Source organism: Pleurodeles waltl, chromosome 4_2, assembly GCF_031143425.1.
Source record: "Pleurodeles waltl isolate 20211129_DDA chromosome 4_2, aPleWal1.hap1.20221129, whole genome shotgun sequence".
NCBI classification, from domain to species: Eukaryota; Metazoa; Chordata; class Amphibia; order Caudata; family Salamandridae; genus Pleurodeles; species Pleurodeles waltl.
The window spans coordinates 886,494,448-886,518,574 of NC_090443.1; the positions used below are offsets into that span (position 1 = coordinate 886,494,448).

At 47.5% G+C, this 24,127-nt stretch overlaps 1 protein-coding gene across 6 annotated transcripts in view; it reads left to right on the forward strand.

The window, feature by feature from the left end:
• Positions 1 to 24,127, forward strand: part of TUT4 (terminal uridylyl transferase 4) — a 1,006,035-nt gene that overhangs the window by 367,254 nt on the left and 614,654 nt on the right. For all 6 annotated transcript variants that reach the window (XM_069232665.1, XM_069232664.1, XM_069232661.1 and 3 more), the window contains one exon: positions 10,723 to 11,426. In XM_069232665.1, the coding sequence (XP_069088766.1) occupies positions 10,723 to 11,426 (704 nt within the window). The remainder of the gene's footprint in view (positions 1 to 10,722; positions 11,427 to 24,127) is intronic.

Consider the following 24,127-nt stretch of genomic DNA (forward strand, 5'->3'; position numbering starts at 1 on the left):
CCTGTAACAAGGGACCCGACGCCTGGAACCAGCACTGCACATGCAGCCCCCAGAACCTGAAGGAACCAAACCTCAGCGCAGGAGTGACCCCCAAGCGACTCTCTGCCTTGCCCAGGTGGTGGCCATCCGAGAAGCCCCCCCTGTGCCTGCACCGCTAGAGTGACCCCCGGGTCCCTCTGCTTTGCACACTGCACCCGTCCGCCCCTGTGCCGCTGAGGGTGTGTTTTGTGTGCCTACTTGGGCCCCCCCCCCCAGTGCTCTACAAAACCCCCCTGGTCACCCCCCTGAGGACGCAGGTACCTACCTGCTGGCAGACTGGAACTGGAGCACCCCTGTTCTCCATAGGCACCTTTGTGTTTTGGGCACCTCTTTGACCTCTGCACCTGACCGGCCCTGAGCTGCTGGTGTGGTAACTTTGGGATTTCCTTGAACCCCCAACGGTGGGCTGCCTATACCCCAGAACTGAGACTTGTAAGTGTTTTACTTACCTCCTAATCTAACCTTTACTTACCTCCCCCAGGAACTGTTGATTTTTGCAGTGTCCACTTTGAAAATAGCTTATTACCATTTTTACAAAGACTGTATATGATATTGCTTTTATTCAAAGTTCCTAAAGTATCTAAGTGAAGTACCTTGCATTTAAAGTGTTTAATGTAAATCTTGAACCTGTGTTTCTTAAAATAAACTAAGAAAATATATTTTTCTATATAAAAACCTATTGGCCTGGATTAAGTCTTTGAGTGTGTGTTCCTCATCTATTGCCTGTGTGTGTACAACAAATGCTTAACACTACCCTCTGAAAAGCCTACTGCTCGACCACACTACCGCAAAATAGAGCATTAGAATGATCTAATTTTGCCACTATCCTACCTCTAAAGGGAACCCTTGAACTCTATGCACACTATTTCTTACTTTGAAATAGTATATACAGAGCCAACTTCCTACAAGAGGCCAAGCAGCCCCCACAAGGGAAAGTGGGTAACCAAAACAAGGACAAAAGTAGAGAGTCTTCAAAAGGCCCCTAAAAATCTGCATAGGAGGGTGGGCCCAGGACTCCTCAGTCCAAGGGTGGGTAGAAAGAGCAAGAAACTGGGATAGCAAAAAGGCTTAGTGTCATGATTGCAAGGCTTTTGGGCACCAAACTGGAGATCACACCTGTCCCCGCAAAAAGAATGCCTCTAGTGCCACTGCAGTAAATGCAGTGGAATGTCTCCAGATGGGATTCCAGGTAGTTCCTGACTCTGTCAGTGAGGCTACTGAGGCAACTTTAGTCTCTGAGGGTGAGGTGGTTGTAGCTGCCCTGGCTGTCTGGCCCAGTAATCTGGAGAGATACAGACAACAGCCTCATATTAATGGGATTCAGGTTGAAGCACTGAGAGACACTGGTGCCAGTGTCGCCATGGTGACTTAGCAACTGGTGTCCTCAAACCAGTATCTGACTGGTGAGACATACTTAGTCCTTAACACTGATAATCAGGCCAAGGTACATTCCATTGCAATGGTATCCTTTAAATGGTCTGGGGGTCACCTGCCAGAAGAAGGTGGTGGTATCTCCTGCAATCCCTGTGCAATGTATGCTAGGGAATGATCTGGAGTCCTCGGCATGGACTGAGGTAGAAAGAAAGACCCATGCAGCTATGCTGGGTATCCCTGAATAGGTTTGTGTGAAAACAAGAGCACAAAGCAAAGCCCAGGGGGATGGAGTAGAGCTGGAGTCTGGAATAATGTCCCAACCTACCAAGAGAAAGGGCAAGATGACTGGGTGACCAGCTTCAAAACGAATCACAGAACAAGTTCCTTCTCCTCATGGATAAAACCTGAGAGCCCCAGAGAGAACGGAGCCTCAGGAGCTTGGGCCTTACATGGTAGAGCTGTTGGGACCAGGGGAGCCCTCTAGAGAAGATCTGTGCCATAGGCAAAAAACCTGACACACTCTTGAAGGCCTGAGACGGCAACCTGCTGATTAGGAAAATGTATATATTAGTGGATCCCACAGAACCTGTTGGGAGGAGGGGACTCCTTTACACTGAAGCCAGAGACCCCAAACCTGGTGCCACTAGGAGAGTGGTAGTGCCTGAGCAGTTTAGAGAGTTTCTCCTCACTTTGGCCCATGATATCCCCCTACCTTGGTATCTTGGCCAGGCAAAATCATGGAGTAGGTTGGTAAACCACTTCTACTGGCCAGGCAGGTCTCAGAAAATAAAGGAGTCCTGTAACTCCTGTGCCACCTGTCAAGCCAGTGGCAAGACAGGTGGCCACCCAAAGGCCCATAAATTCCACTTTCAGTGGTTGGGGGTTCCATTTGAAAAGGTAGGGATTTACATAGTCGGTCCCCTTGACTCTCCAACAGTGTCGGGGAAAAGATTCATACTGGTTATAGTGGATCATGCAACTAGGTACCCTGAAGCTATTCCCCTGAGGCCTACTGCTGCCTCTGAATTATCTGGGGTCCTCATAGGTATATTCACCAGAGTGGGCTTTCCAAAGGAGGTTCGGGAGGGGGGGGGGGTCAGACAGAGGTACCAACTTCATTTCTGGCTTACCTAAAGTACTTGTGGGCTGAATGTGGTGTGACCTATATGTTTACTACCCAATATCATCCCTAGTGCAATGGTCTTGATGAGAGATTTAACAAGACACTCGGACATGACTAGTGGACTCCCTGAAAAACTCAGGAGATGGGATGTCTTACTTCTATGCCTGCTCTTCGCTTACGAGGAAGTGACACAGAAGGGAGTAGGGTTTCCCATTTTTAACTTTTGTTTGGGGATCCTGTGAGGAGACTACTATGTCTTGTAAAGGAGGGATGTCAGAGACCTCTCCGAGAACCAAAGCAAGACCTAGTGGAACAGAAGGCTGCACTGGTGGGGTTCCAAACCAGGGCAGAAGGTGTAGGTCTTGGAACCTGTGGCTCCCAGGGTCCTCAAGGACAAACAGAGTGGACCCTACCCCATCTTAGAAAGGAAAGGGGAAGTCACCTACTTGGTGGACTTTTGCTCTTGCAGGAACTCCAAAAGAGTGAGCCATGTAAATAATGACATAGCTGAAATGACCATGCTTATGGTCACTGATTCGGGACAGGAAGCTGAGAGTAAACCTCTCCCCCTGACCTCCTCTCCAGCAACCCAAAAGATGGCTCAGTTGAGGGCGTGGTCTTTTCAGACACCCTCACTGACCAACAACGGACTGACTCCAAGCAAGTGGTCAGACTACATGGTGTACCCATGATGTGGACACTGGGGACAGCTTGCCTGTCAAAAACAAAACACATAGACAGTCTGATCATGTCAGAGTATCAAAGCTGAGGTCAGCAAGATGCTGGAATTGGGAGTCCTTGAGCACTCGGAGAGGTCCTGGGCCAGCCCAGTTGTTTTAGTCCCCAAACCTCATTCCCAGGGTGGAAATAAATTAATTAGGTTTTGTGTGGACTACAGGGGTCTCAATGCTGTGACCAAAACAGATGCCCGATGCCCTCCCAATTCCTAAGGCTGATGAACTTACTGACACGCTAGAGTCAGCCAAATTTCTCAGTACTTTTGATCTCACATCAGGGTCCTGGTAGATAGGTCTGACCCCTGGAACAAAAGAAGAGTCAGCATTCTCCACTCCTGATGGGCATTATCCTTTCACTGTTGTGCCCTTTGGTCTCATGAATGCCCCTGCTACCTTTTATCAGTTGGTGAACAAATTCCCTACTGGGTTAGAAGACTTTAGTGGAGCATATCTTGATGATATTGCTGTCTTTAGCTCTACTTGGCAGGATCACCTGATCCACCTTGGTAAGGTCCTTGAGGCTTTGCAAAATGAAGGCCTCACTATCGGGCCAGCAAGTGCCAGATAGGGCAGGACTAGTTTGTGTACATGGGTCACCTTGTAGGTGGAGGACAAGTTCAACAACTGCAAGCCATGATCCAGATAATTCTAGATTGGGTAGCTCCAACAACCCAGACTCAAGTCAGGGCATTCCTTGGCTTGACTGGATACAATAGGAGGTTTGTGAAAGGAGATGGCACCATTGTGGCCCCTCTCAAAGAACCAGCCTTTAGGAAAATGCCAAAGCAATCGAGCTGGACAGGCAGCTGTTAAAAGCCCTTTGACACCCCGAAGGAAGCAATGTACTCAGCACCTGTTCTACAAGCTCGTGATTACACTAAGCAGTTCATTGTACAAACCAATACCTCCGAACATGGAATAGGAGCAGTCCTGTCCCAAATCAGTGATGATGGCAATGACAAACCTGTTGCTTTATTAGCAGAAGGTTACTCTTGAAAGAACAGTGTTGGAGTTCCATATGTGCACTGCCATCTCTGCATTGCTGTGGTTTGGTCCTGAAGAATCTAAGAACATACTTGTTTGGTTCACACATCCTTGTTCAAACTGACCATAGGCCTCTCAGATGGCTAATGCAAATCAACAGTGAAAATCCAAAACTATTAAGGAAGTCTATCTCCCTACAGGGAAGGGACTTTCCTGTGGACCACTGACCTGGGACTGAACATGCCAATGCAGATGGCCTTTCCAGGTTCTGGGAAGGGGTAGTTTCATACTCTTTCGTTTGGGAGGGGCCATGTTGAAAAGTGCCTCTTTTTTTACATGGTCACTAGCCCTCCTCCTCCCCCTTCCCCTGAGCACCAACCACACACACACACACACACTTTTTGCCTGGTTTCTGGTGTGATTTTGAATGTTAGTGCACTGGGTCCTTGTTAACCAAAATTTAACAAGGAAAATTAAGCATATTAAGAGGTGTGCCCACTTTATGCCAGCTCCATCACTAAGGCAGACGAGCTGAAGTGGACCCTACTTTTTAAATTCCTCCATCTTGGAATTAGGCCACTAGGATTAGGGTTATGCCCACTTCCTATCAGAAGTGTATGAAGAGGTGTACTCACCTTAAAGGTGGTCAGGCAATTGGCTACCGGCTGGAACTCCCTGTAATACCCCTAAATTGAGTATTTAGGTGGCACCCCTTAACCCTAGAACTCAGATCCTGACTACCTACAAAGAAGAGTTGCCTGCAGCAGGAGAGGAGGGAGAAGCAACTGACCTGATACCAACCCCTTCGGCCTGCCTGATGACCTCAACAGTCTCTGCACAAAAAAACTTGTCCTGCAGCTTCAAGAAACCCAGGAAGCCTACCTGCCTTCTAAAAAGATCCAGACTCCCATGAGCAACAGACCTTCTCAGCAACAAAGTATCCAACAAGGACTCTGTAGCCTTAGAACCAGACACCTGAAGGTACCTCTGCACCCAATGACCTTGACCCGAAGAGAAGCCCATCAACAGTGCCAGTAGGGCTCCCCAGCTGTCCTGAGCCAAAGTCCACCTGAATGTCACCTCTCCTTCACTCATCCAAGTAGCCTGCAGCCCCTGCACCCAGGCCCCCTCTTGCCCAGCTGGTAATGTGAGAAAACCCAACACCTACAGCAACCACTGCACTTGTTGCCTCCAGCACCAACTGAGGAGGGCTACTGGCGCCAACGATGCCCCCTGGCTCCCCTGAGCTCAAGTCGACCTTGGTAGACTACCTGCTGGACTCCCTGATTATGCCTGCAGCCTCAACAAGCAGGATCCCCTGACTGCGAGTACTCCTGGGTGGTGAAACCTGACGCCATAGTACACCCCTGGAGACAAGGCCCAACAGTGCACCTACCTACCTGGACATCTGAAGTCTTTGACCTACCTGCTTGTCATCCCTGTCTGGCTTCCTAGCTAGAGGGTGCAGCCTGTCTCCGGGAGGACCAATGCCCATAGGAAACCATTGGGCTCCCAAAGCGTTACTGCACCTCTGCACCCCACCACTCCAGTGCCGTCTAGTGTGACCTGTTGATGTCGTTCTGAACAGTGCCCAGTACGTACCTTAATTCTCTGAGACTGGCTTTGTAAATCGTTGTTAACCCTGTGTTTGCTGAATATTGTTTTCCTGCATAGGATAACATTGAGAGAACTCTGAAAATGTCTGTCTTTGAAAACTGGAAAGTATTTATGCTTAAATGTTTACCTAACTGATTACAATGTTCTTGGATTAGAAACCTATATAAAAATAATAGTTATTTTTCTTAATTGGTCTTAGATTTATTCTTTGAGTGTGTCTCTCATTTATTGCCTCTGTGACTGCAACAAATGCTTTGCACTACCCTCTGATAAGCCTAACTGCTCGCCCACACTACCCCAAATAGAACATTAGTCCTGTCTATTTTTGCCTCTGCTGTACCAGTTGGTGATCCACTAGACTGTCTGCACAGTGTACTACATTTTAGTGCTCAATATATAGAGCCGTCTTCTTACAGAGCTCCTCTAGGGAAGAGCTGTGCCAGGGACAGAGGACCTGTCCCCTTCTTGAAAGTCCGAGACTGGAAGCTGCTAACCAGGAAAAGGGAGATGTCAGTGGCTCCCACAGAACCTATTGGGAGGAGGGACTCCTGTATACCTATCCCAGAGACCCCAAGCCTAGTACCACTAAAAGAGTAGTAGTGCCTCAGATATGTAGATAGTTCCTGCTTGCTTTGGCTGATGACATCTTTTTAGCTGTGCATCTTGGCCACACCAAAACATGGAGTAGGTTAGTTCCTCACTTCTACTGTCCAGCCATGTCCCAGGAAGTGAAGGAGTTTTGTAACTCCTGTGTCGCCTGTCAAGCCAGTGGCAAGACAGGTGGCCACCCAAAGGCCCCCTTAATTCCTATTCCAGTAGTTTGGGTTACCGTTGAAATAGTAGGAGTGATGTTGTTGACCCACTAGACCATTCCATCAGCCTCAGGGAACAGATTCATACTGGTGGTAGTCGATCATGCCACCAGGTACCCTGAAGCTATACCCCTTAGGGCTACCACTACTCCTGCAGTTGCTAGGGCCCTACTCAGTATCTTTTCTAGAGTGGACTTCACGAAGGATGTGGTATCATATCAGACAGAGGTAGTAACTTCATGTCTGCATACCTCAAGGCAGTGTGGAGTGAATGTAAAGTGACTTACGAGTTCACTACCCCGTAATACCCACTTGGAGATGGTGTAGTTGAGAGATACAACAAAACCATGAAAGCATGATTGCAGGTCTCCCTGAAAAACTCTAAAGGAGAGGGGATATACTGTTACCATGCTTGCTTTTTGACTACAGAGAAGTGCCACAGAAGGAAGTAGGTTTTCCCCCTTTTAACATCTGCTTGGTCATCCTATAAGGAGACCATTGTGTCTAGTAAGGGAAGGCTAGCAGAGACCTCTCAAAGCAAGCAAGACATTCTGGACTATGTGCTTTGGCCTATGTTCAAGGATGGCTAAGTGTAGGAAAGTACCCTCTTTTTGGCATGATTGCTCCCACTTACAGGTCACTACACCAGGTCACTAAGCCACCCCTATGGCAGCCCCTCCTAGCCCAGAGGACAAGGTGGAAGTACCTGTGTTTGAAGGCGCTTCTGAATGAGCAGAGGTGCCCCCACGAAACCCAGCTCCATTTTCCTGGACTTCATGAGTGCGGGGAAGCCATTTTAGCTGTGTACTGGACATAGGTCACTACCTATGTCCAAGCTACGTAATAGTAACTCCGAACCTAGGCATGTTTGGTATCAAACATGTCGTAATCATACCCCAATACTGTTGCCAATATTGGTTGTATGATTCCACGCACTCTGGGTGCCCCTTAGATGACCTTGCTCCTACCAGTTTACAAGGTTTCCCGGGCAGCGCACAATGCTGCCTTTCTATAGACTGGTTTCTGCCCTCCTGCTGCTTGACCAGCACAAGCCCAGGAAGGCAGAACAAAGCATTTACTTTGGGAGAAGGAGGAAACACTCTCTATCTTTTGGAAATAGGTGTTAAATGACATGGGAGGGGAAGCCTCCCCATACCACTGATAAGCTTTGAAGGGCACATTTGCTCCCCTGTCCATCACCACCACAGGGGTGGTGCCCAGACCTCCTCCAGGTGGCCATTTGATTCTGCCATCTTGAATCCAAGATGGGCAGAGGCCTCTGGGAGCATCTGAGTGGCCAGGTCAGGCATGTGACGTCACAGCCCCTTCCTAATAGGTGGTCACCCTGCTATGTGACCAATCTGCCTTTTAGGGCTATATAGAGTCTCCCTCTTGGGTGGGTCCTCATATTTGACACACAAGATTGCAGCAGGACTCCTCTGCAACGTTTACTTCAACTTCTGGCCACTGGGACAGCAACTGGACTTCACGGGGACCTACAATCTGCAGCTCCAGCAATTACTTCACTCTGCAACATTGTTTCTCGGTCTCCTTCCAGCAACTGCAACATTTCCCCAGCTGTACATCCTCTGAGGGTGGCAAGTCTTCAGCCTGGAAGGAATCTGCCTTGGAGTAAAGGAGACACTCCCCTGCATCCGCAGGCACCAACTGCAACGATGACCAGCCACATGGATCCTTTCTCCTGCAACTCTGCATGAATCCTGCAACACAGTTGGTGGTCTTGAATGGTCCCCTCTGTCCCTTCTACCAGCTGTCCAACTTGGGAGGTGCTGAGTCTTTGCCTTTCCTTGCAGGACAGTACCCCTGTGCACCACAACTCTTGCAGTTACCAAGGCTTGTTCACTCTTCTTCCAAGGGATCTTGAGGTTCCGTGTAGCCCCGGCCTCCAGCACTCTTCCCTGCAATGCGTAGTCTTCTGCCTGCTGCTCCAGCGACGTGGGACTCCTTTCCAGTGTGCTGAGTGGGCCTCACGGCGATGTCTGCTGCCTGTGAGTTTCCTGTGGGGGCTGCTTCCTCAACTTCTGGCTCTTCTCACTGCTGAGGGTCGCCTGGGACTCCCCTCCTTGGTTTGAGTCCCTTCGGTCCCCAGCATCTTTGCAACTCCTCATCTACGACTCTTGCCTTTGCTAAGGCTTGTTGTATGTTTTTCCACACCACTGATGGACTGCAGCTCTTCTTCTGATGTAGGACATCGACTGCATCACTTCTGGAACTCTTCCTCTGCTCCTGTGCTGCATAGCCGACTCTTGGTCTCCACCGTCGACCTGGTCTTGCACCTCCAGAAGGGTGGGTAGTGGCTCCTGCCCTAACCAGACGCTCCAACTGGAACTGGATTCCATTTTTTAGAATATGGTTTGGGCTCCCCCAGGGCCACTATTGTTATTGCACTGTTTTCCATTGCTTTCTATGCACATTCCTGATTACTAAGGTGTATATAATAGTGTGTTTACTCACCTGCTTGTCTAGTATTGCCTATATAGTATTTTAGTATCTGTGTCACTAAAATAAAGTGCCTTTAATTTTGTAACACTGTGTGGTTCTTTCATGTGTGTAAGTGCTGTGTGACTATAAATGGTACTACACAAGCTTTGCATGTCTTCTAGATAAGCCTTGGCTGCTCATCCACAGCTACCCCTAGAGAGCCCAGCTTCCTAGACACTGACTACACCGCACTAATAGGGGATACCTGGACCTGGTATAGGTTGATAACACCATAGGTGCTCACCACACACCAGGCCAGCTTCCTACACTGAGTATATGGAAAAAGCATCCAAAAACCTTGAGGCCATCCAAGATCTCCAGAAGCGCTGGTATAACCAAATGTCTGCCATGGTGGCGTTCCAACCAAGGCAGAAGGTTTGGGTACTTGAGCCTGTGGCTCCCAGGGTACTCCAGGACAAATCGAGTGGCCCTTATTGTATCCTTGAAAAGAAGAGTGAGGTTACCTATCTGGTTTACCTATGCAGTCCCAGGAACCTTTGCATGGTTATCCATGTAAACCTACTTAAAGCTCTTCCATGACAGGGCTGATGTGGCCATGCTGATGGTCACTGATGAGAATCGGGAAGAAAATATTGATCCTCTCCCTGACCACCTCTCCCACAGCCACAAAGATGGGTCAGTTGAAGGAGTGGTCTTTTGAGACACCCTCACTGCCAAGCAGCAAGCTGACTGTAGGCAAGTCTTACAGCAGTATGCTGAGCTTTTTTCCCTCACCCCTGGTCAGACTAACTGATGTGTCCATGATGTGGACACTGCCTACATTTCACTAATAAGGGATCACTGGACCTGGTATGAGGTGTAAGTGCCTTAGGTCCCCACTACAAACCAGGCCAGCCTCCTACATGCTGCTGGTGCACTCGCTGTGTCTTCCTAAAATTTGCCCTGTGGACACCATAACCCCCAAAGTCTGGGATCGTAAATTGAGTACTTACCTGCAAATTTCTGTTATTTTTCCTCCCTTAGGATTACATTGCTTTCTATGAGAAATTACTCTGTGTCCACTTTTGAAACTGAAAAGCATTATTTAACTGTAAACTGTTTTATCTGTGAATTCTGAACAAAGTGCATTTGATACTGGAAAGTGATACATTCTTAAAACTGTACTTACCTGCAACAAAGTCACTCTTGATTCTAGAAATAAAGTAACAAAATATAGTTGTGCTACATAATCATTTGACTAGAGTTAGTCATTGAGAGTGTGCCTCATTTCTTGGCTGTGTGTGTACAACAAATGCTTAGCACTACCCTCTGAGCCTAACTGCTCGACCACACTACTTCGGAAGAGAGTATTAGTATTATTGACTTAAGCCTCTGTAAATCCTCTGGGGATCCACTGGACTCTGCGCACTATACCTTACTTTGGTATAGTATACACAGAGCCAGCTCCCTACACGTTACATCAGATATAAGATCAAGTAACTTTGCCAGTGATGAAGTTAATAATGTCTGTTTAAGATTTGCTGGTGTGAAATCTGATTGAATGATAATCACTTCTTGGAAATCTTGTTTCTAGATCCCTTTGCATTAAAGAGAAATGTTGCACGGAGCTTGAACAGCCAGATGGTCTTTGAATACATTCTGGAGCGGTTTCGGACTGCATACAAATATTTTGCGTGCCCTCAAAGAAAAGATTGTAGCAAAAATTATTCTAGTAACAAGAAAAAGGAAAAATCTGACAAAAAGTCTGAAAATTGTGGCGAACTTGTCACCAGTTGTTGCCTTCCAGATGGTGGAAGTGTGGATAAGAAGAACCCAGAAAGCCGGCACAGAACGAGATACAGTGATATTGTTAAATGCAATGAGAAACAAAGTATACCAGCACAGCACTTAATAAACGGGCCTGAGTGTTTATTAAGGAATAATCTAAACACAGTAGATTCCAGTTGTGATTCAGGCAGACTGAAAACTGTGTCTCTTACACTGAAAGACAGTTGTATTGCTGTGCAGACTTCAGTTAACAGTGTCAATGACGATTCTCTAGATTGCAGAGTTGAGCCAAGCAACAGTAACTGTTGTGAGCAGAACTCCCTGCTTACCAAAGCTGTTCATGAACATACGTGCACAAACAATTCAGGTGACTGCTCCACCACTTGCACAGCTGCTACCTCGCCTGTTTGCAAAGCCACGTTGGAAGCTCATGACCTTAAAGATGAAGGAAACGTCTCCGATGAGGAGATGCATTATGTGTTTGACGCATTTATTTTGACTTCTGGAAAGGTAAGTTAGTCTAGTCTGAAAATCAAAATGTACATAATTTGATTAACTGGAAATATGACAAATGGATAAATTTGCATGTGGTTAATGAACTGTATTCGTAAATCAGTTTCAGTGATCTAATTCTCAGAGGACCGTTAATGTTCCAAGATAGAATTCATGGAGTCATATTCCATCATTTAGCCATTAATGGGCGATATTTAGTTTAGTTAATGTGCTTGTCAGAATTTTGTTTATTTTTAGTAAAGTGAAAGGACAAAATAAGCATCATAGACAAATCAGTCCACTAGGAAGAGTGATTTGTGCTAAGAAAATGTTGATTTGTCTGCCTTTCCTTCGCAGCTCTATTCTAACTTTGGGCAAGGCGCTCTGATCTTGCTGTGAACAGTGTGAAGCTGGCATAATTCAAGGATCTGCAGACAAGATAAAAAAAGTCACTTTATTTGATTTGAGGGACACCCTCACAAATCACAAGCAGCTCAACAGATACATTTAGGTAACTTCAGCGTAAGCAAGAGCCTTCACTGGAAAAGCATCTAAGCTGGACTGATCGATTGTAAATCAGATTTCAGATACACACTCTTACATTCACTGTCCAGCAGCCAATGATTAGGAAGAGAAGATGCCAGTTATGTCCTCACATAACATCCCTGTCATCCCCACCACCACAAACTAGTTTGTGGTGGGTGCATCATGCAGGTAAACTGGGATAGGATAAGAGAATGGAAGATAAGGTTTTGGGGCAGGTGTAGCTGTGTTTCGCCGTTGGTGGCCTGTTAATTGCAGGCTCCAAGAAATAAATTATGCTCTAGCGTTTTGTGAGATGATGGGACGTGCTCAAAGTTCATAGACTGGTGGTAAGGCTGAAAATAAAGGGTGTACTTTAAATCTTGCACATGATTTCTATACGAAGAGTAGGCATCGTGAAAAGATGTCGGGTGGATTTCTTGTGGCCGGTGATGAATAGGAGTGTGGCCTATATAATGTATGGAAATGTGTAGGCTGTGCTTTGAGTACCAAGATCAGTGTAAATTCAGCAAGATCTTTAGAGACCGCATATGATTTAGGGGTGAATGTAATTATGCGTATTTCAGGGCTGAATCCCACTTTGGGATCAGAGAATATATATATACCATCGCCAAGACATTGAGTTACTTACAGAAGGGGGGAAAAGTGACACCTTGACCATAAACTATTTTGTGGACCCAGTGTTTTTTTCCTACCATATCTAACTGATGATGACGTGCCTTTGGTCCTGAAGGAATTGTGACCATATCTGGGCATGTGTAGAGTCAGAACAAGTTTATTGTACAATTAATTAAAATCAGTAAAACACAAATAGAATAAAAATATTGTAATACAGTGGCCTTCCTCTATAGAAGGTAAAAACAACCCATCCCTTAAAAATCAGCAATGCATCATCATCATCATTTAAAACCTATGTGGGCAGGCATATAGAAAAAAAATCACTATTATGTGAGTGATATAGTATGTATCTGCTAGCCCTAGCACTTGTTTATAATAAGGGTCCCATGGGTATTGTTCCGCAATAGCTTGGAAAAGGGGAGGGCTTGTAACACAATCTCCCAGCTGAAACTTTGTTTATAGTGCAGGTTTTACAGTGCTTCTGGGGGCTATATATGCATGAGCATATGTGATTTTGAGTAGCCCTCGTTTGACTGCTGCTATCTTTTAGAGGCATCATTGGTTATCCAGCTAATGGCTGGTGGGCCCCCCAATAAACAATCTTCCAGGAGCACTTTATTAAATTAATTTAATTTTAAAGTGCTTTTCAGTATTTAGCTAAAAGTGTCTCATGCCACGATTTAAAGTGCAGTGAACGCCTCACTAATGCTCTCTAGCCAAGCACAGCAAGCCAAGTGCGCCACAGTATTTCCCCTGAATTATCCCATGTGACCATTTATTGTGCTGTTCAGGACCAGCTGATGCCCTCCAGCCAGAGTCTGAGAGCAGCTAGCAGAGTACAGCGTTTACAAATTTAGTGTGACTCAATATTTGGCTTTAGGTGGCTCGTACAGCACTGTGGAGTTGCACTGCAAGCCCGACTAATATCCTCTAGGCAAAGTCATAAATGGCGCAATCCTGATTTTACGGTGGTTCTGTCTCCACTGGCGGGGTATTGGACTGATGTCCTGTGGCGCAAGCTTGTGCTGTAATATATTCCACTGTCTGCTGGATCCCCTGGATCATCTGGAGAGGGTGGTTGTTTCATTATGTGCAAAGGAAGCTCGCAAGGCTGTGGTGTTCCACCACAGCCTACAGAGCTAAATATCTTGCTTTTAGGAATTTCAGCAAACAAGCTTATGATTGTTTAAGCAGTATTGCATAGTTTAACCCCTATGCTGACAGACCTTTTCCCCCTCAGGTGCCAGGCTTTTTTTGGGCTATTTGGGGCAGTTCGTGCTTAGGCCCTCATAACTTTTTGTCCACATAAACTACCCACACCAAATTTGTGTCCTTTTCTACAACATCCTAGGGATTCTAGAGGTACCCAGAGTTTGTGGGTTCCCCTGGAGGACACCAAGAAATAAGCCAAAATACAGCGAAAATTTAGTTTTTGTGTTTAACAAAAAAATAAATTGGAAAAAAGGGCTGAAGAAGAAGGCTTGTGTTTTTTATTTCCTGAAAATGGCATCAACAAAGAGTTTGCGGTGCTAAAATCACCATCTTCCCAACTTTCAGGAACAGGCAAACTTGAATCAGAAAACCACATTTTTCAACACAATTTTGACATTTTACTGGGACATACCTCATTTTATAAAAAAAAAATTGTGCTCTTAACCTCCTTCCAGTTAGTGACAGAAATGGGTGTGAAACCAATGCTGGATCCCGGACAGCTAAACATTTCTAAAAAGTGGACAAAATTCTGAGTTTAGCAAGGGGTAATTTGTGTAGATCCTACAGTGTTTTCCTGCAGAAAATAACAGCTGAAATGAAAACAATATTGAAATTGAGGTAGAAAAAAACAGCCGTTTTACTCAAATTTTTTCCTGCAATGTCAGATTTTCGAAAGCAATATACAGTTAGTTCTGCTGGACTCTTATGGTTGCAGGGATATAGAAAGCTTGTAGGTTCATCAAGAACTCTAGGTACCCAGAGCCAATAAAGAAGCTGCACCTTGCAATTGGTTTTCATTGTATACCGGGTATACAGCAATTCTTTTGGCGAAATATAAAGAGTGAAAAATAGTAATCAAGGAAACATTTGTATTCCCCAAATGGGCACAAGATACGGTGTTGAGAAGCAGTGTGCACATCTCTGAATCCGGGGTCCCCGTACTAGCATGTGAATTACAGGGCATTTCTCAAATAGACGTCTTTTTTTACACACTGTCTTACATTAGGAATGAAAAAATGCAGAGAAAGACAAGGGGCAATAACACTCGTTCTGCTATTCTGTGTTCCCCAAGTCTGCTGATAAAAATGGTACCTCACTTGTGTGGGTAGGCCTAGTGCCCGCGACAGGAAACACAACATGGACCCATCACATTTTTTATTGAAATCGGACGTGTTTTTTGGGAAGTGCCTAGATGTGGATTTTGGCCTCTAGCTCAGCCGGCACCTAGGGAAACCTACCGAACCTATGCATTTTTTTTAAACTAGACACTTGGGGTAATCCAAGATGGGGTGACTTGTGGGGCTCTCACCAGGTTCTGTTACCCAGAATCCTTTGCAAACCTCAAAATTTGGCCAAAAAACACTTTTTCCTCACATTTCGGTGACACAAAGTTCTGGAATCTGAGAAGAGCCACAAATTTCCTTCCACCCAGCATTCCCCCCAGCATTCCCGCAAGTCTCCCGCTGAAAATGGTTACCTCACTTGTGTGGGTAGGCCTAGTGCCCGCGAAAGGAAATGCTCCTAAACACTATGTGGACACATCAAAATGATCAAATACAAAACTATCTGTTTTTGTGGAGGGAGTGGGTGGTGTGTGTGTGTGTGTGGGGGGGGGGCGGGGGGGCCTGCATAAGGGGTCGCACGCCATCTGTTAAAAAAAAAAAAAACCTTGGTGCCTAGTGGTTTCTGCCCCCCTTGGGTGCAGATTGGCCTAATAAAAATCGATCTGCCCCGTTGCCCCCCAGGGGATCGACCCTTGCCCAAGGGGTCGCTCCCCTTTATTGTTTATAATATAAATAACAAATTCCCTGGTGTCTAGTGGGCATTTCTGCAGCCTGATCACTTCACGATCAGGCTCCAGAAATGCTCAGAGACACATCAAAGGAAAGGAAAGCCTTTCTTGCCCCCGACCCGTGATTCGAAGAGAAATGCATTTGCATTTCGCTTACGATCCGTGTGGTGGGTGGGCGACGTCTCAGGCGTCACGGGGGGGGTGAGAGGCGAAGGGGAAACGATTCCCTCTTCCATCTCTAGAGGTAGCTGTGGAGGAACAGCCAAGGCTTATATAGAAGACGTGCAAAGTTCATGCAATACGACTTATACTGACATAGCATTTACACACATGAAAGAATCACACAGTATTACAAAGATAAAGGTACTTTATTTTAGTGACACAGATACTAAAATACTTTATAGGCAATACTCTACTAGCAGGTGAGTAAACACACTATTATATACACCTTAGTAATCAGGAATGAACATAGAAAGCAGTAGAAAACAGTGCAATAACAATAGGCAATAGTGGCCCTGGGGGAGCCCAAAACATATTCTAAAAAATGGAATGCGAATGAGGAACCCTCCCCCCGCCCTAGGTATGTGGGATCTGAACAGGGGAGCTGGAGGAACTAGGGACCCCAAAAGGGAAGTACCAGAGTGCCCCCAGTGATCAGGAGAGAAGAGATAAGTACCTGGTTTTTCCCAAACCCACAGAGAAACTTTGTGAAAGGACTGTGCAAGACTGCAAGAAAGAGAATTTGGATCCTGACAGAAGAGGACCTTCAAATGAGGGAAACCAAGTCCAGTTCCAGTTGGAGTGTCCGGTTGGGGCAGGAGCCACTGCCCACCCTTCTGGAGGTGCAGGACCAGGTCCACGGTGAGGGCCATGAGTCGGCTATGCAGCACAGGAGCAGAGAAAGAGCTCCAGAACTGATGTAGTCGATGTCCCATGTCAGGAGAAGAGTTGTAGTCAGTCAGTGGTTTGGAAAGACCACCAACGAGCCTTGGCAAAGGCAAGAGTCGCAGAAGAGAAGTTGCGGTGCTGCTGGAGACAAGGAAGATCTAAGGGGACTCAACCCAAGGAGGGTGAGTCACAGGTGACCCCCAGCAGTTAGGAGAGCAAGAAGTCGTGGCTGCAGCCATCACAAGCAACTCATAGGCACAGGAGCCGCAGCGAGGCCCACTCAGCACACCTGGAAAGGAGTGCCATGTCGCTGGAGCAGCAGGCAGGAGACCACGCGTTGCAGGGAAGAGTGCTGGAGGCTGGGACTACACAGAGCCCGAAGATCCCCTGGAAAAAGAGCCAACAATCCTTGGTAGCTGCAAGAGTCACTGTGCACAGGGGTTCTGTCAGGAGAGGTAAAACTCACCACCTCCAAAGTTGGACAGCTGGTAGAGGAGACCAAGGGAACCACTCCAGACCACCACCTGTGTTGCAGGATCCACACAGAGTTGCAGGAAAGAGGACCCACGCAGCCAGTCGTCATTGCAGTTGGTGCCTGCGGATGCAGGGCAGTGACTCCTTCACTCCAAGGGAGATTCCTTCTTGCTTCTTGGTGCAGACTAAAGACTTGCTGCCCTCAGAGAATGCACAGACTGGTAAATGTTCCAGTTGCTGGAAGGAGCTGGATAAATGATGTTGCAGAGCAAAGTCGTCACTGGAGCTGCAGATTGTAGGTTACTGTGAAGTCCGGTTGTGTTTCCAGTGGCCAGAGGTCGAAGTAAACGTTGCAGAGGACCCACCCAAGAGGGAGACCCTAAATAGCCCTGGAAGGTGGATTGGTCACCTAGCAAGGTGACCACCTATCAGGAGGTGGAGCTGTGACATCACCTTCCTGACCTGGCCACCCAGAGGCCTCTGCCAATCTTGGATTCAGGATGGCAGAACCAAGTGACCACCCGGAGATGCTCTGGGCACCACCCCTAGGTTGATGATGGACAGGGGAGTGGTCTCTGGGATATCATCGCCTACTAACAATAGCTACTGGCTGATTCTGACCCTCATTGTTGGTCTGTGACAACACTGCCCCAATCCCTAATTCATCTGTCTGGACAATGAATGATTTCCTGTAATCAGGTGCTTCTAGGACAGGTGCTGAACACATGGCTGCTTAAAAGGCCTCAAAGACATTTTGACAGGCTGGTGTCCCAATGACTTTCATGGGTTGTTTCTTAGAGGTTAACTCAGTGAGAGGCGCCACAACGGTTCCAATACCCTTTTACAAACCTCCTATTGTACTGTGTCAGGCCTAAGAAAGCTCAGACCTGGGTCTGGGTTGTGGGAGGCTACCAGTCCAGAATGATCTGGATCTTGGCCTGGAGAGGTCTCACTTGGCCTCCACCTGCCAGGTTCCCAAGTAGACAACAGAACTCTTCCCTATCTGGCACCACTGGTTTTGATAGTCAGGCCTGCCTGCTACAAGGCCTGTAAAATGTCTCTGAGGTGGACCAGGTGATCCTTCAAGGTGGAGCTAAAGATAGCTATGTAATTTAAGTAAGCTGCGCTAGAGTCTTCCAAGCCTGAGAGAACTTGATTCACCAACCCCAACCTCCGAAAAGTGGCAGGTGCGTTCTTCAAGCCAAAGGGCATCACTCTAAACTGAAAGCGCCCACCCTGGAGTGGAGAATGCAGATTTCTCAGTTTCTCCCTGCGTCAGTTCCATTTTCCAGTACCCTGATCTTATTTCAAAGGTACTTAAGAATTGGGCTGCCCCTAGCTTATTAATATTAATAAGCTCATCTGCTCTAGGAATGGGGTGTGCATCAGTTTTAGCGACTACATTCAACCCTCTATAATCTACACAAAACCTCATCTCAGGTTTCTCACATTTTGAGTGAGGCTTGAGGACATGTACTACTGGGCTGGCCCAGGAACTGTCAGAGGTTTCAATCACCCCTAGCTCAAGCTCCTTCTTGACCTCTGTCTTGATGCATTCCTTAACATGGTCAGACAGGCCGTACAACTTGTTCTTGACTGGGAGGCTGTCTCTGGTGTCCACATCAGGGATACACCATGATGTCTGTTTAGGGGTTAAGGAAAAAAGCTCTGCAAACTAACTGAGAACCTGCCTACAGTCAGCCCACTGCTGTGCAGTGAGGGTAGCTGACAGCTCAACACCCTCCACTGTATCATCTTGTAGCTTGGGTGACAGGAGTTCTGAGAGTGGCTCACTCTCCTCCTCCTGCCCTCCATCTGTGACCAAGAGCATGGTCATGTCAGCCCTGTCCTGATGTGGCTTTAGGCGATTGACATGAATCACTCTATGAAAATTCCTGGGGGTGCCTAAGTCAACCAAGTAGGTGACCTCTCCCTTTCTCTCCACAATGGAATAGGGCCCAGTCCAATTGTCTTGGAGGGCCCTGGGAGCCACAGGCTCCCATACCCACACCAGCAGGCCATATTGATACTCAACCAGGACTGCCTTCTGATCAAACCAGTGCTTTACAAACTTCTGGCTGGGGTGAAGATTCTTGTTTGCCTTTTTCATGTACTCTGCCATGCAAAAACGCAAGCATAGTACATAGTCCACCATGTCTTGCATAGGCTGCTTGAGAGGCCTTTCCCATCCCTCCTTCACAAGACTCAAAGGACCCCTTACATGGTGTCTAAATAAATCCAACCCCCTTCTGAGGAACCTCCCTGTATGCAAACAGGAGGCATGGTAAGAGAACAACCCACCTCCTTCTGAGTTTATCTTGGAGTCCCTTTCAACTTAGCCATGAGTCTGAGGCTGATAGGGGTGGTGAGCTTATTAATCACAACATACTCATCCCTCATAGCTCTTAGGTATGCAGACATGAAATGTGCCCATCTATCCCAGACCACTACCGTAGGAAACCTTACCTTGGTGAGGATACTCAGGAGGGCATTGTCTTCTGCAGGTGTAGTGGCAGTCCTAAGTGGGATTGCCTCTGGGTACTTAGTGGCATGGTCCACTACCACTAGAATAGACATGTTCCCAGATGCAGTGGATGGCTCAATGGGGCCAACCAACTAAATCCCTACCCTCTCAAAGGGGGGTCCCAACCACAGATAGTGGAATTAAGGGAGCCTTGGCTGTGTACCTGTCTTGCCACTGGCTTGGCAGGTCACACAGGAGCACCAAAACTCTTTGACATTTGAGGCCAGTAAAATGGACCACTAACTGGTACAAAGTCTTGAACTGTCCCAGATGTCTATCCAGGGGAATATCATGACCCAAAGTGAGGATACATTTTCTCTACACACGGGGGACCACCACTTTCTTGATTGCCCCTGGTTTGGGGTCCCTGGCCTCAGTGAACAGTGGGTCATCATCCCAGTAGACTCTGAGTACCATTGGTGTCTCCTTACTCTTGCCTGGCAGCTTGCTGCCTGAGGCTCTCAAGGGTAGGGCAACTTATTTTCTCCTTGCAAAGCTCTTCCCTGGAGAATCCCCTGCACTGAGTATCTCTGCCAGATCAGGCCAGGCTTCCTCAGTTGCAGTTCCCTCGTCAGGCATCAGGGCCTCACTCTGAGTTCTCCCCCTGATCTTGTATAGAAATAAAGGTGGGGTCAGCAGTCCTCTTGCCCTTCCTCTTGATCTTAAGGTGCTGGGTCATAGTTTCAGGCTCCAATTCTTTACATTTGCTCTGACGTGCAGCCTGTGCCCTAGAAGTCACACACACCCACCCAGGGAGACACAGCATTTCTGCATGGACCCTCTTCCCAACCTCTGTCCAGGCAGAAGTTTCAAAATAATTTCCCAAGAGACACACTACTGGGATGGCAGGAGATACAGCCACCTTCTTTGGGCCAGTTACACCTCCCCTCTCTAGGTGCACCAAAGCCATTGGGTGTGACCTAGTCTCGTTATCAGCATTGCTAATAAGGTGAATTTTTACCAGTGTCTGGGGAAACCAATTTGGCTGTCACCATAGTGACCTGTATCCCTCAGAGCCTCTACCTCAGACCCATTGATTCTTGGCCACTCTCTGTACTTTTCCAAATTGGTAAGACAGGCAAGGGTCAATGTCCACCCACCCATGGAAGCCAGATAGCTTCAGTGTAACCTCTGGCCTCTCCAGAATACACTGCCACTTCCAACCCAAAACTAACAATTCCCTTGGACTGCTCCTCAGTGGGTGACTTCTTAGTGCCATTTGAATCACCCCTCTTATGCCCTGGTCAAAGCATGTCCCAGCCGTCTTGGGATCCCAGTTCTTACCCCGATACCCCTTGCCTTTGCTCTGGGAAGAGTCTCTGGGCCCACCCTCTTTGGAGTTCTTCTGGGGGCTGGTGAGAACTCTCTCTTTTTACCCTTGTCAGTGCTATGTCCCCTGCTGAGAAGTTTGTGCACCACCTCCAGCTTGGGATTTGGTCTGGGTTACTCTGGACCTAACCCACTTGTCAGCTACCTTCCCCAGCTCTCTGGGAGAAGACAACTCAGAATTCTCCAGATGCTGTCGCAATTTCTCTGTATAACAGTTAGTCAGGATATTTTCTTTCATTAAAAGATCATATAGCCCTTCCGAAGTATAAACGTTATGGCCCTTTATCCAGTCCTCTAGTGCTTTGACTGAGGAGTCTACAAAGTCCACCCAAGTCTGGTCTTGGCCTTTTCAGGTGTCCCTAAACTTGACTCTCTACTCCTCTGTGGTGAGTCCAAACCCTTCAATGAGAGTCTCTTATATATGGGGATAAGACTCAGCCACTTCCTCAGGTAGGGTCAGAAGTCCATCTCTGCCCTTAGCTGGGAATAACTCCCAAAGCAGGGACCCCCAGTGCTGTGAATGAACCTTCCTCATTCTGCAACATCTCTCAAATGCTGCAAACAATTTGTCTATGTCATCTCCTGCACTGTATGCTAGGACAATCCCTTTGCGGACCATAGAGTCACAAGAACCCTCACTTCCCTTACTCTCCATCATCTCTGGGACCTAGACCCGATCTCTTCTAAGGCTAGTGTCCTCTCAAGTTCAAGCCTTTTTTTTCTTCAGGAAGAGTTGCTGAAGCATGTTCTCAAGGATCCTGCTCCTTCTACCAGTGTGGGGTGGGGGAGGAGGGGGGGTACTAGAGTTACGTATGACACTTCCCACTGATGTGGGAGGTCTGGGGAAGGTTAGAAGGTCAAGGTCCTCGCCACCTTCCCTTTCACTTACTGGGACTGAGGCCTCCTCCTCTCTCACAAACTCTGATTCTGAGGGGGATGACTCTTCTCTATTTCTTCCCTCTCTTGGCAGTAGCTTTAAAGCTAATACCCCTAAGTTTTCACATTGCCCTCAGATCTTTGATCTTGAGGATGGAGAGGCTGGGCTGATCAAGATTAGGAACTCTCTCCATTGTGCACTGGTTTATCTAAGGAGCTGGGAACGTTTTAAACTTTGGAGAAACTGTTTTACCTAACTACCTTAGCTTCTTTGAAAATTATTTTGCAAACTTATATGGCCTGTTGGAATGGGGCTGTATCACAGGGCCCTAGCAATTCCAATTACCCTGTGTAGGAAGTTGGCTCTGTATATACTATCTCAAAGTGAGAGATAGTGTGGACAGAATCCAAGGGTTCCCCTTAGAGGCTGATAGTGGCAAAATTAGATAATACTAATGCTCTATTTTGTGATAGTGTGGTCGAGCAGTAGTCTTATCAGAGGATAGTGTTAAGCATTTGTTGTACACACGCAGGCAATAAATGAGGAACACACACTCAAAGACTTACTCCAGGCCAATAGTTTTTATATAGAAAAATATATTTTCTTAATTTATTTTAGAACCACCTAATTCAAGATTTGAGGTAAGTACATAAAATGCAAGGTACGTGTCACAGGTAAGTATAGAACTTTGATTTAAAGCAGTAGTACACACAGTTTTGGTTAAACTGGCAAATAGCTATTTTAAAAGTGGACATAGTGCAAAAATCAACAGTTCCTAGGGGAGGTAAGTTTGGTTAGTTTTCTCAGGTAAGTAAAGCACTTACACAGTGAGTCTTCTGGGCATAGGCAGCCCACCATTGGGGGTTCAAGGCAACCCAGGAGCCACAGCACAAGCAACACAGGGCCGGTCAGGTTCAGAGGTCAAACGAGGGCCCAAAATACATAGGTGCCTATGAAGAACAGGGGTGCCCCGGTCCTAGTCTGCTTACAGGTAACCTGCGTCCTCGTGGAGCAGAGCAGGGGGGTTTTGTAGAGCACAGGAGGGGGGGGGGGGGGGGCACAAGCCCACAAAACACACCCTCAGCAGCACAGGGGTGGCTGGGTGCAGTAGGCAAAGTAGGTGTCGGGTTTGCTATTGAAAGCACTTCGGCGGTGCAGGCAGGGCACAAGGGGGCTTCTCGGGCCAGCCATTGACTGGGCTAGGATGAGGGCTTCCTGCTGGTCACTCCTGCACTAGTAGGTGGTTCCTCTCGGTCATGGGGGCTGCTGGTGCAGTGCTTGGTCCAGGCATCGAGTTCCTTTGTTACCAGGAAGTTGCGGTCAGGGGGAGCCTCTGGATCCTCTCTGCAGGCGTCGCTGTAGGGGTGCAGGGGGGTCGACTCAGGGTGTCCACGTCATTGGAGTCACCTGGGAGTCCTCTCTGCGGTGTTGGTTTCTCTAAACTCGAGCCGGGGGTGTTGGGTGCAGAGTGTGAAGTCTCACGCTTCCGGCGGGAAGGGAGAGTCTCTTTAAAAGTTGATGTAAAGTTGCAAAGTTGTTGCAGTTTCTGAACAGTGCCACTGTTCTCTGGAGTTTCTTGGTCCTTTAGGTGCAGGGCAGTCCTCTGAGTCCTCAGAGGTCGCTGGTCCTGTCGGATGTGTCACTGTGCAGGGTCTTTGAGTCTGGAGACAGTCCGGTAGGGCTGGGGCCAAGACATTTGGTGTCTCCGTCGTCTCTGCGGGGCTTTCAGGTCAGCAGTCCTTTCTTCAGGTTGCAGGAATCTGATTTCCTTGGTTCAGGGTCGCTGCTATGTACTAAATTTAGGGGTGTGTTTAGGTCTGGCGGGCAGTAGCCAATGGCTACTGTCCTTGAGGGTGGCTACACCCTCTTTGTGCCTCCTCCCTGAGGGGAGGGTGGCACATCCCTATTCCTATTGGGGGAATCCTCCAAACTGAAGATGGAGGATTTCTAAAGGCAGGGGTCACCTCAGCTCAGGGCACCTTGAGGCTGTCCTGACTGGTAGGTGACTCCTCCTTGTTTTTCTCATTATCTCCTCCGGACTTGCTGCCAAAAGTGGGGGCTGTGTTTGGAGGGGTGGGCATCTCCATTAGCTGTTATGTTATGGGGTGCTGTAACAACAGGCAGAAGCCTTTGAGGCTCACCGCCCGGTGTTACAGTTCCTGCAGGGGAGGTAAGGAGCACCTCCACCCAGTACAGGCTTTGTTCCTGGTCAGAGTGACAATGGCACTCACCCCATGTGGCCAGAAACTAGTCTGGTTGTAGCAGGGTGGCAGAAACTGGTCAGTCTAGCACTAGGATTCAGACTGGTATTCAGGGGGCATCTCTAAGATGCCTTCTGGGTGTATTTTACCATAGATCCCACACTGGCATCAGTGTGAATTTATTGTGCTGAGAAGTTGATACCAAACTTCCCAGATTTCAGTGTAGCCATTATGGAACTGTGGAGTTTGTAGTTGACAGAC